The sequence below is a fragment of the Nansenia antarctica genome (assembly GCF_963989245.1).
Source record: "Nansenia antarctica genome assembly, chromosome: 6".
Classification (NCBI taxonomy): domain Eukaryota; kingdom Metazoa; phylum Chordata; class Actinopteri; order Argentiniformes; family Microstomatidae; genus Nansenia; species Nansenia antarctica.
The window spans coordinates 28270686-28285648 of NC_137676.1; the positions used below are offsets into that span (position 1 = coordinate 28270686).

General features: G+C 51.2%; 1 protein-coding gene across 1 annotated transcript in view; it reads left to right on the forward strand.

The window, feature by feature from the left end:
* Positions 1–14963, forward strand: part of arhgef10lb (Rho guanine nucleotide exchange factor (GEF) 10-like b) — a gene marked incomplete at both ends in the record, with an annotated part of 122953 nt that overhangs the window by 67673 nt on the left and 40317 nt on the right. Inside the window, one exon of the mRNA XM_080534328.1 lies at positions 329–498. Coding sequence (XP_080390454.1) covers positions 329–498 — 170 coding nt within the window. The remainder of the gene's footprint in view (positions 1–328; positions 499–14963) is intronic.

A 14963-nucleotide genomic window follows, 5' to 3' on the forward strand; every position in this document is an offset into this window, starting at 1 on the left:
CTGATCTCTGAATGCAATGACAATCACATTCATAATATTGTAATTATAGTTTTAACATCAAAGCTATAATTATATATTTGTTTACAAAAACATTGTTTACAAATAATGAGGTAAAACAAGGTCATATTTTGGGTAACGATAAGGTAAGACAGTTGTACTCATTTTAAGACAAGATAAGTCGTATTCTTTAAGAATCAATGGCTATATATCATGAATTGAAATGACCATTGATCAGCAGATACAATCCCAGACTGTGCCGTAGGTTCATCCGAAGCATCCCACTTAGCGATCTTGTAGTTTCTGAAAATGTTCCTGTTTCCTCCACCAGGGGTCCCCCTGATATCAGCAGTCTGGTTCCAATTGGTCCTAAATACACGGTGAAGTGGAGCGCCCCCTTGCTGCAGGTGCAGGTAGTGGAGGTGGGACAACAGAGCTTCCAGAGCAAGGAGACCGTCTCTCTGCACGGTGGGGGGAAACGCCCGAGCGCAAACATCCCAGGTAAAGAAAGACACACCTTTAAATAAGTCTAGCTTCAACTCAGCTTTATATCATATTTATATCATTATATCCAGGGGTGCACATAACTTTTTGGGGCCAGTGCTCAGAGGAGCACCTAGGGATGCTGCTTGGTGCTCCCCGAGCTCGCGAGTCACGACCCGTCCCACAGGATGGATGAAAAAGGGATACATGCAAAACGACATTTATTCATAAATAAAGATGAACGAACAAATGATTGTGTGCAAAACAAAAGAAACAAATGCAAAATCAAATGACTGCTCTTTAAGCATGAAAGTCTGTCAGACTCCTTTAAACACAATGAAATCAACTGATCTCTTTAAGCACTGCTCTGTTCTGTAAACACTGAAATCAACTTTTCAACAAAAAGTTACAGCCTAAGCATTTATTTATACTACAAGCTTAATCGTCATCATCTCTGCTCTCTTGACTGCTGTAAATTATCACTGTCCTCAATTTCAACCATGGTAGAGGATGTTTTTTTTGTGATCAACTATTTATTTATTTTTTATTTTTTTTGGGTGCGCAAAAGCGCCCTCATGCGGCTGATCTGCCGCGCAGCATGCATTTTGGCGACGCATGCGCACTGGCGCACCAGTTATGTGCACCCCTGATTATATCGTATTTAAGGGCGGCTGTGGCGCAGGAGGTAGAGCCGGTGTCTAATGATCGCAAGGTTGGCAGATCGGCGGTTCGAGCCCCGGCTGGCCATATGTCGAAGTGTCCTTGGGCAAGACACTGAACCCCAAATTGCTCCCAGTGAGCGGGCCGGCGCCTTGCATGGTAGCTTGCTGCCATTGGTGTGTTAATGTGTGTGTGAATGGGTGAATGAGAGGCCGTGGTAAAGCGCTTTGGATAAAGGCGCTATACAGTATACTGTAAGTGCAGTCCATATATCACACCTTCACATTACAGTTTTTCTCAATTGCTAAAACACATTTTACAAAACTTTCCTCCATTTTCCCAAAACTCTAAACACAACACACTTTTCTAAAGCTACATAAACAAAACCACACCTTCTCTCTTCAAAACTCAAACTTTCACACCAAAACAGTTGCTCAAAGCCTGCAAAATGTAAACACTATACACATAATTACAGACTACAACAAAACAACTGAAAACACAATGTTCAGTGTGTGAGAATGTTCTTTTTTTTCCACAACTGCAAAAGCAAATTTTTAGAAACCTTACAGTATCTGTTCTCAGAATTTATCACTGTAGAGTATTGGGCATTCATAGATTTGTGTGTTTCATATGAACAGTATGTAAATCTACAGAAAATACAGTAAAAAAATACAGTATGTACACACTACATCACGTCGTCGAGCTGGGTCGGGCCACAGGACCTCATCTACATCGCAGGCAATATTGTCCCTTGCCAGGCAACGTGGGAAGAACACCCTGGCATGGCGGATCCAGCCTTGGAAGGCCTCCACAGACACGTTGGTCACAGGCCAGGTCCATAGCCCTGAGAAGGTTCTCTCTTGTGTATGGTTGGCGGTCATACACCTTCCACCTCCATGACGAGAAAAACTCCTCTATGGGGTTGAGGAAAGGTGAGTAGGGTGGCAGACAGACATTGAGGAATTGTTGGTTGATGTTAAACCACTCTCTAATCTGGTTCGTTCGATGGAAACGAACATTGTCCCAAATGATAACATAAATGGGATGATGTGCAGGCCCAGGATTCTGTTGCTGGCGGTCCAGGAGGATGTCTCGTAGCTCAGCCAGGAAGGTGAGGAGACGTTGGGTGTTGTATGAGCCAAGGACAGTATGCCGGTGGACAAGCCCCTCTGAACTCATGGCAGCACAAAGAGTGATGTTACCCCCGCGTTGGCCAGGAACCTCAACGATAGCTCTTTGGCTAATGATGTTACGGCCTCTTCGCCTTCGTTGAACCCAGCCTCATCCAGGAAGATGTACTCATGAGATCTGGTCATCGAGTCCAACCGGAATATCCTCTGTGAAAATGTGAAAGTGTTCAGGTGTTCAGAACAACAGTCAATACAGTAGCACAGTATTGTACAGTAGTACTGTAGGCCACTGAGCAACACAGTATGTGCACCCACTGTACTGTGAACATGGATGTATACTTACTTACATACTCGTAACGCAGGTCTTTGATTCGATCAGAGTTGCGCTCAAAGGGTACCCTATAGGCAGTGGCGTGCAGTCAGGTGAGGCAGGGTAGGCAGTGCCTCACCCAGGCATTTAAGAAAGAAAAAGAATATCAGTCTTTTTAAAATCTTTTTTTATTATTTTTTTATCTCAAATTTTTTATTTTATTTTATTTATTTTACTCATTATTCTTAACTTTAATGTGTTAAAATGTTGTTAAAATAAAAATAAATGATGTAAAATGTGTTGTTTTAAAAATATAATGCATGCCCTGGCACCAGGAGAGTTCCCAAAGCTAGCTGATTGCTGGCGAGAGGCTGAGGCAGAGCCTCTGTGCTATGCGAAGTGATAGACCAACGGTTTCGTAGGTTTGCGCATGCGTAGTCTGTTCTCACATTGTCTTCATTGATGGACGTTGAGGCACCGTGCAGGCTGCCTCTGACAGCATGATTGACAGTTTGCGTTTGGCTTGCCGTAGCGGCATTCCTCTGCTGTTCGCGCCGCGGTTCTACATTTCCCCAGCTAACTTGCGAACAGCATCATGGATATCCAACAGTTAAAAAGATTTTCAACCTTCAGTTTTGAGCAAAAAACGAAATGTGATTGAAAATGGGAGGGCAACACCTGACCTCAATTAACCCAAAGGAAGGGACAGACGATTGTACGAACATTTCAAACGGAATGGTACAAAAAAAAGGACTGGCTGTGTGGATCCTGTGTCCTGTGTTGTTGATGCAGGTGAATTTATATTGTCATTGAGCTGTTTTGCGTGCTGCTGTAAATCCTGTTGAGATGCAGGTGAATGTAGGCCATGCCATACAGGCTGTTGCGCTACGCTATGTGTAGTTATGACTCATGAGATAACAATACATGACATTTTTGACCAGCTATTTGATAGTATAGTATATATGGGCTATGTGATTGACTTTATAGTATAGTATATTAGCCTACATTACATTACAGTCATTTAGCCGACGCTTTTATTCAAAGCGACTTACAATAATTGCATTTAACGTAGGAGTGTACTACTTTTTTAAGGCAAAATGAAGAATAGCAAACTAAAAATACAGTATAGCAATATAGCATAGCAATAGCATCCCCGCTCGCTTCCTGCCCGACCCTTCCGGTCGCAGCTCTCCTGTAGCGCTCTCCGACGTCTCTACAACCGACTCTCCGCTGCTTCTCCCCGCTTCCTCCGTTCTCCGCTCACTGCGTCCTACTCTCGGTCCCGGGGGAGAACAAAGCAACACATTAAGAGGGCACGTTGATGAGGACCCAATTGGCATCAGCCGGTGCCAATTGCGCCCCCATCCCTTCACCAACTGTCCTGTGGCTCCCTCTGCAGGTCGGAACGCGTCATGTTCCCCACACACCCCCACCTCCAGATCAAGGGCGGGCGCGCCCGGCCGCCAGCCTACTTCCCCCCCCCCCATCACGGGAGAGGAAGTCGGCCACGACCATCTGCGCCCCCGGCCTATGCACCACCGTAAAATTGAAGGGCTGCAGCGCGAGGTACCAGCGTGTGATCCTCGCGTTAGAGTCCTTCATCCGGTGGAGCCACTGGAGGGGAGCATTGATTGATTGATTGATTGATTGAAAACCTTTATTGTCCCCAATGGGGAAATTTTGTTGTCAAACAGCTCAGTTAGGGCAGACAGAAAACATTCAATAAAATACATAAAACAGTGCAGGCTCAATAAGTAAAAAGTTCCAAGTTCCAAAGATCCAGCTCCAGGTCTCCCCCACCCTGCAGGGCCTAGTTGTAGAGTCGGAGTGCAGCTGGAACAAAGGACTGTCCAAATCTTTTTGTACTTTGACGGGGGAGAACAAATCTGTGGCTGAACTTGCTCCTCATCCCCGCCAGCTCGCAGTACATCGGGTGGGAGGGATTGGCCAGCATGGCCGCCAGTTTTTTCCCCATCCTCTGTTCTGCCACCACCTCTAGGCTGTCCAGCCCGGACATGGTCGGAGTAGAGGGTGAACGCGCGCCCCAGCAGGTAGTACTGGAGGGCGCCGACCGCCCACCGGGCCATGCCATACAGGCTGTTGCGCTACGCTATGTGTAGTTATGACTCATGAGATAACAATACATGACATTTTTGACCAGCTATTTGATAGTATAGTATATATGGGCTATGTGATTGACTTTATAGTATAGTATATTAGCCTACATTACATTACAGTCATTTAGCCGACGCTTTTATTCAAAGCGACTTACAATAATTGCATTTAACGTAGGAGTGTACTACTTTTTTAAGGCAAAATGAAGAATAGCAAACTAAAAATACAGTATAGCAATATAGCATAGCAATAGCATCCCCGCTCGCTTCCTGCCCGACCCTTCCGGTCGCAGCTCTCCTGTAGCGCTCTCCGACGTCTCTACAACCGACTCTCCGCTGCTTCTCCCCGCTTCCTCCGTTCTCCGCTCACTGCGTCCTACTCTCGGTCCCGGGAGAGAACAAAGCAACACATTAAGAGGGCACGTTGATGAGGACCCAATTGGCATCAGCCGGTGCCAATTGCGCCCCCATCCCTTCACCAACTGTCCTGTGGCTCCCTCTGCAGGTCGGAACGCGTCATGTTCCCCACACACCCCCACCTCCAGATCAAGGGCGGGCGCGCCCGGCCGCCAGCCTACTTCCCCCCCCCCCCATCACGGGAGAGGAAGTCGGCCACGACCATCTGCGCCCCCGGCCTATGCACCACCGTAAAATTGAAGGGCTGCAGCGCGAGGTACCAGCGTGTGATCCTCGCGTTAGAGTCCTTCATCCGGTGGAGCCACTGGAGGGGAGCATTGATTGATTGATTGATTGATTGAAAACCTTTATTGTCCCCAATGGGGAAATTTTGTTGTCAAACAGCTCAGTTAGGGCAGACAGAAAACATTCAATAAAATACATAAAACAGTGCAGGCTCAATAAGTAAAAAGTTCCAAGTTCCAAAGATCCAGCTCCAGGTCTCCCCCACCCTGCAGGGCCTGGTTGTAGAGTCGGAGTGCAGCTGGAACAAAGGACTGTCCAAATCTTTTTGTACTTTGACGGGGGAGAACAAATCTGTGGCTGAACTTGCTCCTCATCCCCGCCAGCTCGCAGTACATCGGGTGGGAGGGATTGGCCAGCATGGCCGCCAGTTTTTTCCCCATCCTCTGTTCTGCCACCACCTCTAGGCTGTCCAGCCCGGACATGGTCGGAGTAGAGGGTGAACGCGCGCCCCAGCAGGTAGTACTGGAGGGCGCCGACCGCCCACCGGATGGCCAGGCACTCCTTCTCCACCGTGCTGTACCTGCCCTCTCGCTCCGATAACTTGCGGCTCAGGTACAGCACCGGACGGTCGGCTCCCTCCACCTGCTGGGTCAGCACCGCTCCCAGCCCCCTATCCGATGCGTCCGTCTGCAGGGAAAAAGGGATGTTAAAATCCGGAGCATACAGGACAGTTTTACCACAGAGAGCCGCTTTAATACCTTCAAACGCCACCTGGCACGGCTCCGACCACTGGACCGGGTCTGGGGCACCCTTCCAGGTGAGGTCGGTCAGGGGGCTGGCCAGCTCCGAAAACCCCGGCACGAACTGCCGGTAATAGCCCGTCAGTCCCAGGAACCGCCTCACTTCCTTCCGGGTCCCGGGCCGCGGGGCGGCGGCGACCGCAGCGGTCTTATCTATCTGCGGTCGCACCTCCCCACCGCCCAGGACGTACCCCAGAAAGCGGATCTCCCCCCGCCCGATCACGCACTTCGCTGGGTTGGCCGTGAGCCCCGCCCGCCCCAGCGACTGCAGCACGGCCGCTACCCGCTGCATATGCTGCGGCCACGTATCGCTGTAAATCACGATGTCGTCGAGGTAGGCCGCTGCATATGCAGAGTGCGGCCGTAGGATACGATCCATGAGCCGCTGGAACGTAGCCGGGGCCCCGAACAACCCGAACGGCAGCGCGGTGAACTGGTATAGACCGCGCGGGGTGGAGAACGCCGTTTTCTCGCGGGACCCTGGCGACAGCGGAATCTGCCAGTATCCCTTCGTACAGTCCAGGGTCGTATAGAATTTAGCCGTGCCAAGCCGGTCCAAGAGCTCGTCGACCCTGGGCATTGGATAGGCATCGAATTTAGACACCGCGTTCACCCGTCGGTAGTCCACACAGAACCGTACAGCCCCATCTCGCTTGGTCACCAGCACGATAGGGCTGCACCAATCACTGTGGGACTCTTCTACCACGCCCAGTTCCAGCATTGCCTCTAATTCCCGGCTCACCACGTCGCGTTTGTGAGCCGGCAGCCTATACGGCCGTGTACGCACCGTAACGCCCGGTGGCGTCTCTATGTGGTGTTCTATCAGCGTGGTGCGCCCGGGTAGGGGGGAAAACACGTCAGCGAACCTCTGTTGCAACTCGGCCATGTCCGCTCGCTGGGCCGCCGAAAGATGGTCTCCTCAGTGGGCCGGGGTACTAATTTTAGACTTTGGGACCTCCGGCCCGAACTCATCCCTCTCGGGAAGTAGCGTAGCCAGCGCGACAGGGATCACCTCGGTCAATTTTTTAAGGAGATTTACGTGATATATCTGCGTGCTATCCCCCCGATCCGAACGCACCACCTCATAGTCCACCTCCCCCACCCGCCGTGTGACCGCGAACGGCCCTTGCCACTTGGCGAGTAATTTAGAGCTGGAAGTGGGCAGTAGTACAAGGACCCTGTCTCCCGGTGCGAAGATGCGCAGCTTATACCCCCTGTCATACAGGCGCTTCTGTCGTTCCTGGGCCTGGTGCAAATGCTCCCGTGATATAACCCCTAACGTGTGGAGCTTTGCACGCAGGTCCAGGACGTATTGAATCTCATTTTTACTGTCGCTGGACCCCTCCTCCCAGCTTTCTTTAATGAGGTCCAGGACGCCGCGAGGCTTGCGCCCATATAAGAGCTCGAATGGGGAAAACCCAGTGGAAGCCGGGGGGACTTCCCGCACCGCAAATAACAGGGGGGCTAGCCATTGGTGCCATTTTTTACTACCCTCGTGAACGAACTTACGGATCATTGATTTTAGCATCCGGTTGAACCGCTCGCACAGACCATCGCTGGCCGGGTGGTACACGCTCGTCCGGACCGCTTTAATATTCAATAATCCGTACAGCTCTTTGAGGGTGCGTGACATAAAATTGGTACCTTGGTCAGTGAGGATCTCTTTCGGGATCCCCACCCGGGAGATGACCTGAAACAACGCCTGCGCCACACTCTTCGCGGAGATGGAGCGCAGGGGAATTGCCTCGGGGTATTGGGTTGCGTAATCGATCAAAACTAACACAAACCGATAGCCTTGTGCACATCGCTCTAATGGGCCGATAATGTCCATTCCAATACGGTCAAACGGGGCCTCAACCAGGGGGAGAGGGTATAACGGCGCCCGCGGGATGGCCGGGGGGTTGGCTAGCTGGCATTCGCGGCAGGAGGCGCACCACCGGCGCACCTCCGCCCGTATCCCCGGCCAGTAGAATCGGTCCATTATGCGACTAAGTGTTTTATCATATCCTAGGTGGCCCGCCATGGGGTTATAATGTGCCGCCTGGAATATCGATTCCCGGCGGCCCCGGGGAACCAGCAACTGGGTGACGTCCTCTTCCCTGCGAGTGTCACGACTCACTCTATATAGTCTGTCCCTAACCAACGTAAAGTATGGTGGAGCGAGCGCCGCGTCTGGCCGTACCCGTGCACCATCAATCACCATCACCTGGTCATAGGCTCAGCGTAGGGTAGCGTCACGAGACTGTTCGAGGGGAAAATCTCCCACCGGAGGAAACACCGGCAGCGGCACCTCGGGTGGCCTCTGCCCCTGCCTCCTCCTGCCCCTCGTCAGCGTCGGCCGCCCCCGCATCAGCGCAGAGCACAGCGCCCGCCCCACGCGTCCCTGCCCGTCATGCATGCACCCCTGTCGTCCCCGCTACTGCCCGTGGGAATCCCGCCCAGTCTAGACCCAAGATTAGGGGGTGCATGAGGCTCGGACTAACCGCCGCCTTGACTCTATATTTTCTCCCATTATATTTAATCTCGATGGGGACCACCGGGTATACGTGAACATCCCCATGCACACACAGTATTGACACCCTCGATGCCCCCACCAATGCCCCTGGTCGCACCAGGCGCTGGTGGATCATAGACTGTAGGCAGCCCGAATCCAGCAGCGCCTCGTGCGTACCCCGCTGCATCCTTACCCGGATGCGGTACACCTCGCTCGGGTCCGGGGGAGGGGTGACCTCGTCGGCGGTGGGGACAGCCCGGCCGACCTCCATAGCTGGGCACTCTTGGCGGCGGTGGCCAGGCTGGCCGCACCGCCAGCACCCCTCCTCTGCCGCCTGTGGGGCTCTCTGTGGGGTGAAGGCCGCGCCCCCCTGCGTTGCCTCCGGCCACCCGCCCCGGGGAGCGGCCATCGGCCTCTCACGCCGTGTCCCCGCCACGGGTCCGGTCCGGGCAGCCCCCCCCCCCCCCTGGCGGCGGGGAGCTGGGACCAAGACCGCGGCGGGTCCCGCCACCCCCGCGTCTGGAGAGGGCACCCCCGCGTCTGGAGAGGGCAGGTGGTTCTCGGCCAGCCCGATGGCGGTGGTGAGGTTGGCGGGCCGGTGGTAGGCTACCCAGGCAGCGGTCCGCGCCGGTAGGCCCCCCACGGACCTCTCCAGGGCGACCTGCTCCACCACCTCCGCCGCCGATCTCTCCTCGGGCTGCAGCCACCGCCGCGCCATGTCCATCACCTGCTGGCCGTACAGGAACGGCCTCCCGCCGGCCTCCAGGGTCAGGGCACGGAGCCGGCGCTCTTCCGGGCTCAGCCCGAGCCGGTCCCGGATGGCCCTGACCACTGTCGGGTAGTCGGCCTGGCTGGCCGCCGGGAGACCCGCCAGCGCGAGCTGCGCCTCCCCGATAAGCAGGGGCCGGAGCTGGTGGGCCCACTCGTCCTCTGGCCACCGTTGTCTCCGGGCCACCTGCTCGAACGTCTCGATGTACGCCTCCAGGTCGTCCCCCTCCGTCATCCGCAACATCCGGACTCGGGTCCCACCGCCTGCCACGCCGTAGTCCCCGTACCCCTCCCGGTCGCGGATGATGGCCCGGAGGTCCGCCGGGTCCTCGGCCTGGGCGCGGGCCATGTCCATCAGGGCGTCGTGGCTGGCCCGCGCCATCGCCGCCTGCTGCTCTTGCAGCTGTGCCAGGTGGGCGAGTACGTGTCCCAGGGGCGACTCCATGCCCCCGCCTGTCTGTTATTTGGGTGTTTGGGTCCGCCTCTCCTCTGTGCCTCACGTCGGGCGCCACTGTAACAGGTTCGGGCACAGAGGGAGACAGACAATATGATTTGGCGGTTTAAGGAATGGGTTTTTATTTGTGCAGCTGGTCTGGAGTCCGGTTTGCCTGAGCCTCGCTCAGGGGAGAACGTCCCCGCTTGCTTCCTGCCCGACCCTTCCGGTCGCGGCTCTCCTGTAGCGCTCTCCGACGTCTCTCTACAACCGACTCTCCGCTGCTTCTCCCCGCTTCCTCCGTTCTCCGCTCACTGCGTCCTACTCTCGGTCCCGGGGGAGAACAAAGCAACACATTAAGAGGGCACGTTGATGAGGACCCAATTGGCATCAGCCGGTGCCAATTGCGCCCCCATCCCTTCACCAACCGTCCTGTGGCTCCCTCTGCAGGTCGGAACGCGTCATGTTCCCCACAGTCTTCAATTTTGAGTCGTTATGTTTAATGAATGAAGCCAGGTGTGTTCATTGTGTTCAAATGTTGCTGACTGTGGCAAGCAGTTTGCATCACATGAGCTTTAATTTTTGTTGAGCAGAGTTTTTTGCAACTTGTGTTTTAGCAAGACAAAATGTGTTTAGATTTATGAGAAAAGGAGGATTGTGTTTTATGAATTGTGTCTTCATGTGAAATGTGTTTATGGTTTTGGCAAATGGGGGCTAGTTTTATTAAATGTGTTTAGAGAACTGGTCATTTGGTTTAGAGAATTGGCTTTTGTGTTTTAGCAATTGGGAAAAACTGTAACAACAAAAATCTCAGTGTTCTCATACCTCCTTTGGAGTTTGATCTGGCTCGGATTGAACTAGACAGAGTGTTGAGAGAACGTGCTCGCTATTTCATTAGATGTAACATCCCCAAGAACCTTCCTCCCCATGTCCCTGCTTCCCCCCTGACCTGGTAGGATTGTTCTGCCTTGTTGCCTACTATAGTAGCTTGCAACGTTGAAGAAAACAGAAGAAACCCTGAAGGAAAAACTAAATTGTGTCCAGGTATTGATTGGTGTTACGCTTGCCTGGCTCTTGACAAGGTAACAAAAAGGGAGACCACACATGGTTAACAATAATAGGAGATTTATTGTAGAAAATAATAATAAATGAAATAATGATAAAGAAAATGGTAACGACAACCAAAACGGCTGCTGGTCGACAAGGAAGAGCGCGAGTCCATCAATACAATCTGACCCACTCTTAAAGTTCCTGGGACAATTTGGATAATAACCCCCACTGGAACAAAGAGAGACGGTAGACAAGATAATAGCGCCCACTATAGGTCCAAGTGTGGATCGTCACATCCCCCCCCTTAAAACAGAGGCCTACTAAAAAGGTCTCTGCAAATTCTGTTTCCCAGATTACAGCATAACTTAAAAACTAGATTAATCAAAAATACAAATAAGAAACAATAATGTATGCCAATATGACCAACCGGCACAAAGAACACTGGTGATCTCCGCCACACAACCTAATCAACAAATCCCAACCTCCCCTACAACCTGCCCACCCTCCAGCAATTCCTGGTACCGGGAAAAGCTCTATTTAAGGAGGGAGGAGCAAGAGAAAGAGAGATTTAGGACAAGAGTTTTAGACCGGCAGCATTGATTCAACTGGTAAGGCGCTGGCTCGGACTCTGCAAAGAATGCAAAAAGGTCAGGGGGTTATGATCTGAACAAACAACCACTGGATGGGACCCCCCCTCCCACATAACATCAAAGTGCTGCAGAGCCCAAACCAGTGCCAATCAGAACCCAGACAGTACTCAAACAGAACCCAAACAGTACCCAAACAGTACTCGCAGTACCCAAACAGTAACCAAACAGTAACCAAACAGTACTCACAGTACCCAAACAATACCCATAAATCAGCCAACGTCTCCGAAGTCTTGAGCCGAGGACGCAAAACACCGTCTCCAGGCCCACTCACATCCTCCTCCCACCCTGCTGCCACCACAGGAGTGGATGGAGATGGAGACACCCCATTCACTGTGGTCAACACAACCGGCTTCACCTCCAAGACTGTATCTACTCCGGCCCTAGGTGAACGAGAATAATAAAATTTTAATGAGTTTATGTGACAAAGTTGTGTAGACTTTCTACGGTTAGGAGTATCGATCAAATAATTCTGTTCGGACACCTGTCGTACAACAGAGTAGGGACCAGTAAATTTTGCCTGGAAAACTGGGTCACTCACAGAACAATCATTATGAGGAAGCCATTTACGAACCAACACATCCTCCAAGAGAAAACAACCACTTGCAGAGCTCTCCAGCTCATCCTTAGGCTGAATCCCACTGAGCAGCAGCTTCAGCTCAGGATCCTCCTGTTGGGCTAAAATCAACTCACTCCGAGACAAAGGCGGCGGCAGATCAGGAACCTGAAAAACAGAATTGTCAGGAGTGAACTTATCAGACTCTTTACCATCATCAATTTTTGGGTCCATGCAACTCATAGCACGAGTATGGCGCAGGCAGTAAAACCCTCAGGAAACTCCATCACACTAAAGTCGGGTCCTGTTGGCCATGTAAGCCCAGAACTAATAACCAGAGGTGGGGGCACATCACTCCACACTCTTCCTCCAGCCAGGTTATTTCCTAAGATGACTGCCACACCCACCACAGACAGAGAGGGTCGAACACCAATGGTTACTACCCCCTGGACCAGATCAGAGTAAAGCTCAATTTCATGCAAGGGGACCGACAAAGTCTGCATCCCCATCCCTCTAATCAAAACGCTGGTCCCCACACTTGACTCCTGAGAGAATGTCAAAACCGATTCCAATATAAAAGATTCTGAAGCCTCCGTATCACGAAGTATCTGGACAGGCACTTTCTGTGGGCTACCCACCAGAGAAACGAAACCTGTAGTAATAAACGGGCCAAAATCAGGATCCTCCTCGCTAATCTGTATGGAGGCAGAGCCCTGTAGTGCTACCGCCAACTCAGTAGCCGCAGGTGGGCTGGATACTGAGGATGCCATCACCCCTGGTTTAAAGGGAGACCCCTCGGCAACCCCAGACACTCTTACTCCTGCCCCACAAGCATGCACTGCAAGAGCCAACGGTCTAACAGAGCCCCCCTTCCCACTGTAGGTTTTCTTTCCTTTTAGGACAGGACACTCCTGTTTCCAGTGACCCTTGTCAAGGCAATAATTGCATGTCGAGTTAGGATTTACTCTACTCTGACTGCCATGCTCCGACTTTGATAAGGGGACAGAATAACCAGGACCTTCGTTAGGGAATTGTGTACGATTTACCAATAGGTTAGTCACGTTCGGATTATGTCTACGGCTCCCATCGCTTTGAAAACGATGGTCACCAAACTGACTCTTATGAGTCAGTACAAATTCATCTGCCAACACCGCGGCTTGACCTGCTGTTTTTACCTTGTGTTCGTTAACGTAAGTGGCAATGCGATCAGGGACAATGGTTTTACACTGTTCCAAAATAATCAAATTTGACAGATCCTCCAGAGTATTCACCTCTACCGCCACGCACCAACGATTGAAATGGCTGGTTAGTTCTCTTACAACCTCAACATGAGTTTGTTTATCATGTTTCTTCCATTGTCTAAACCGCTGTCTGTAAGCTTCAGGAACAAGTTCATATGCCTTAAGGATAGCGGCCTTAACTGTATCATACTCTTTCCTCTCTCCACCATTAAGAGCAATATAAGCTTCCTGAGCTCAGCCAATAAGCATACTCTGTAGTAATGCGGTGCGGTCTGAAGTAGACCAGACCCTATCGTCGGCAACACTCTCAAACAGTGAAAAGAATATATCAGGATCTTTTTCATTAAACTTTGGCAACAGTCTAACCATGGCAGACAAATTATCCCTCTTAGAATTACTCAAATCGCCACCTCCAACGTCAGATAACTTTCCCTCAGCAATCAACTTAAGGCGCTCCCGTTCATGAGCCAATTTTTCAAACTCCAATTCCCTGTCCCTCGCACGCTCTCGCATCTGAAATTCACGCTCTCGCGTCTGAAATTCACGCTCTCGTGTCTGAGATTCCATCTGTAATTCACGCTCTCGCGTCTGAAATTCACGCTCTCGCGTCTGCTCTTGCATCTGAAATTCACGCTCTCGCGTCTGAGATTCCATCTGTAATGCTAACAATTCTCTCTGTTGATCAAATGTTAACTCAGTGGACCCAGATGCAACCCCAACGGATATTTTAGGGACCGACAATTTACCCTTTAGTATGCCCCTATTAATGAATGTATTCTGTAAAGCCTCTACTGCGTCCTGTTTCTTTGCTCGGCCTTTCACCACCTCAAGCTTAACCTCATAATGTTCAACAACCTTCCACAGTTGTTCCTTTGTTAACTGTAACAACCCATTGACCGACGGAGCTGCCACAAACTCCTCAAAAACATCCATAACTCAATATAATCAAATAACCAATATAAATCAACCCTAACAAACGGGAATCTCCTCCCATTACAAACTCCTCCTATAAACTACTCCCATATCAGCCATAATCTTCAGCCCATTTAAAGCGAGTAACTGTGCACACATACAAAACAGAAAAGTAACTAACATACTTCGTAAGAGCTGCCCCGCATCTAACTCAGCAATGACTGACTTGAGTGGCTAGTCTTCAGTGCGTTCACATGCAGCTCTTCCACCCGGCAAATGCCTGGTGGCGCCCCCGCGTTCAACACACCAAAAATAACAAACGAAAACAATAAACAAGCGTTAAGCGCTTCTACTCCTAGCACGGGGGTTCACGTATAGCTCTGATGGTATCTAAACCACCCGCCCTACCTATCCTTCTCTGCTTTGCATAGAACAGAGGCACTCACCAAACTCCAGCCGAAGATCACAGCCAATACCAAGAGTTGCGTCCTTGTCAGCACAGTCGGACGGCCAGCTCCCCCTCGTCACCAGCACCCAAACCAACATACCAAATATACTAAACAATACATTACATCCAATCAAAACCCAATAACTATAAACAATAACCATGCGAGTCTCCCAATATAGAGTTGGACATATCCAATAATCCAATCCCGAATATCAACTATGAAAAGGGAGAGAATATTGCTCTCACCAAATTCACTCCCGGACGAGCACCCAATTTGT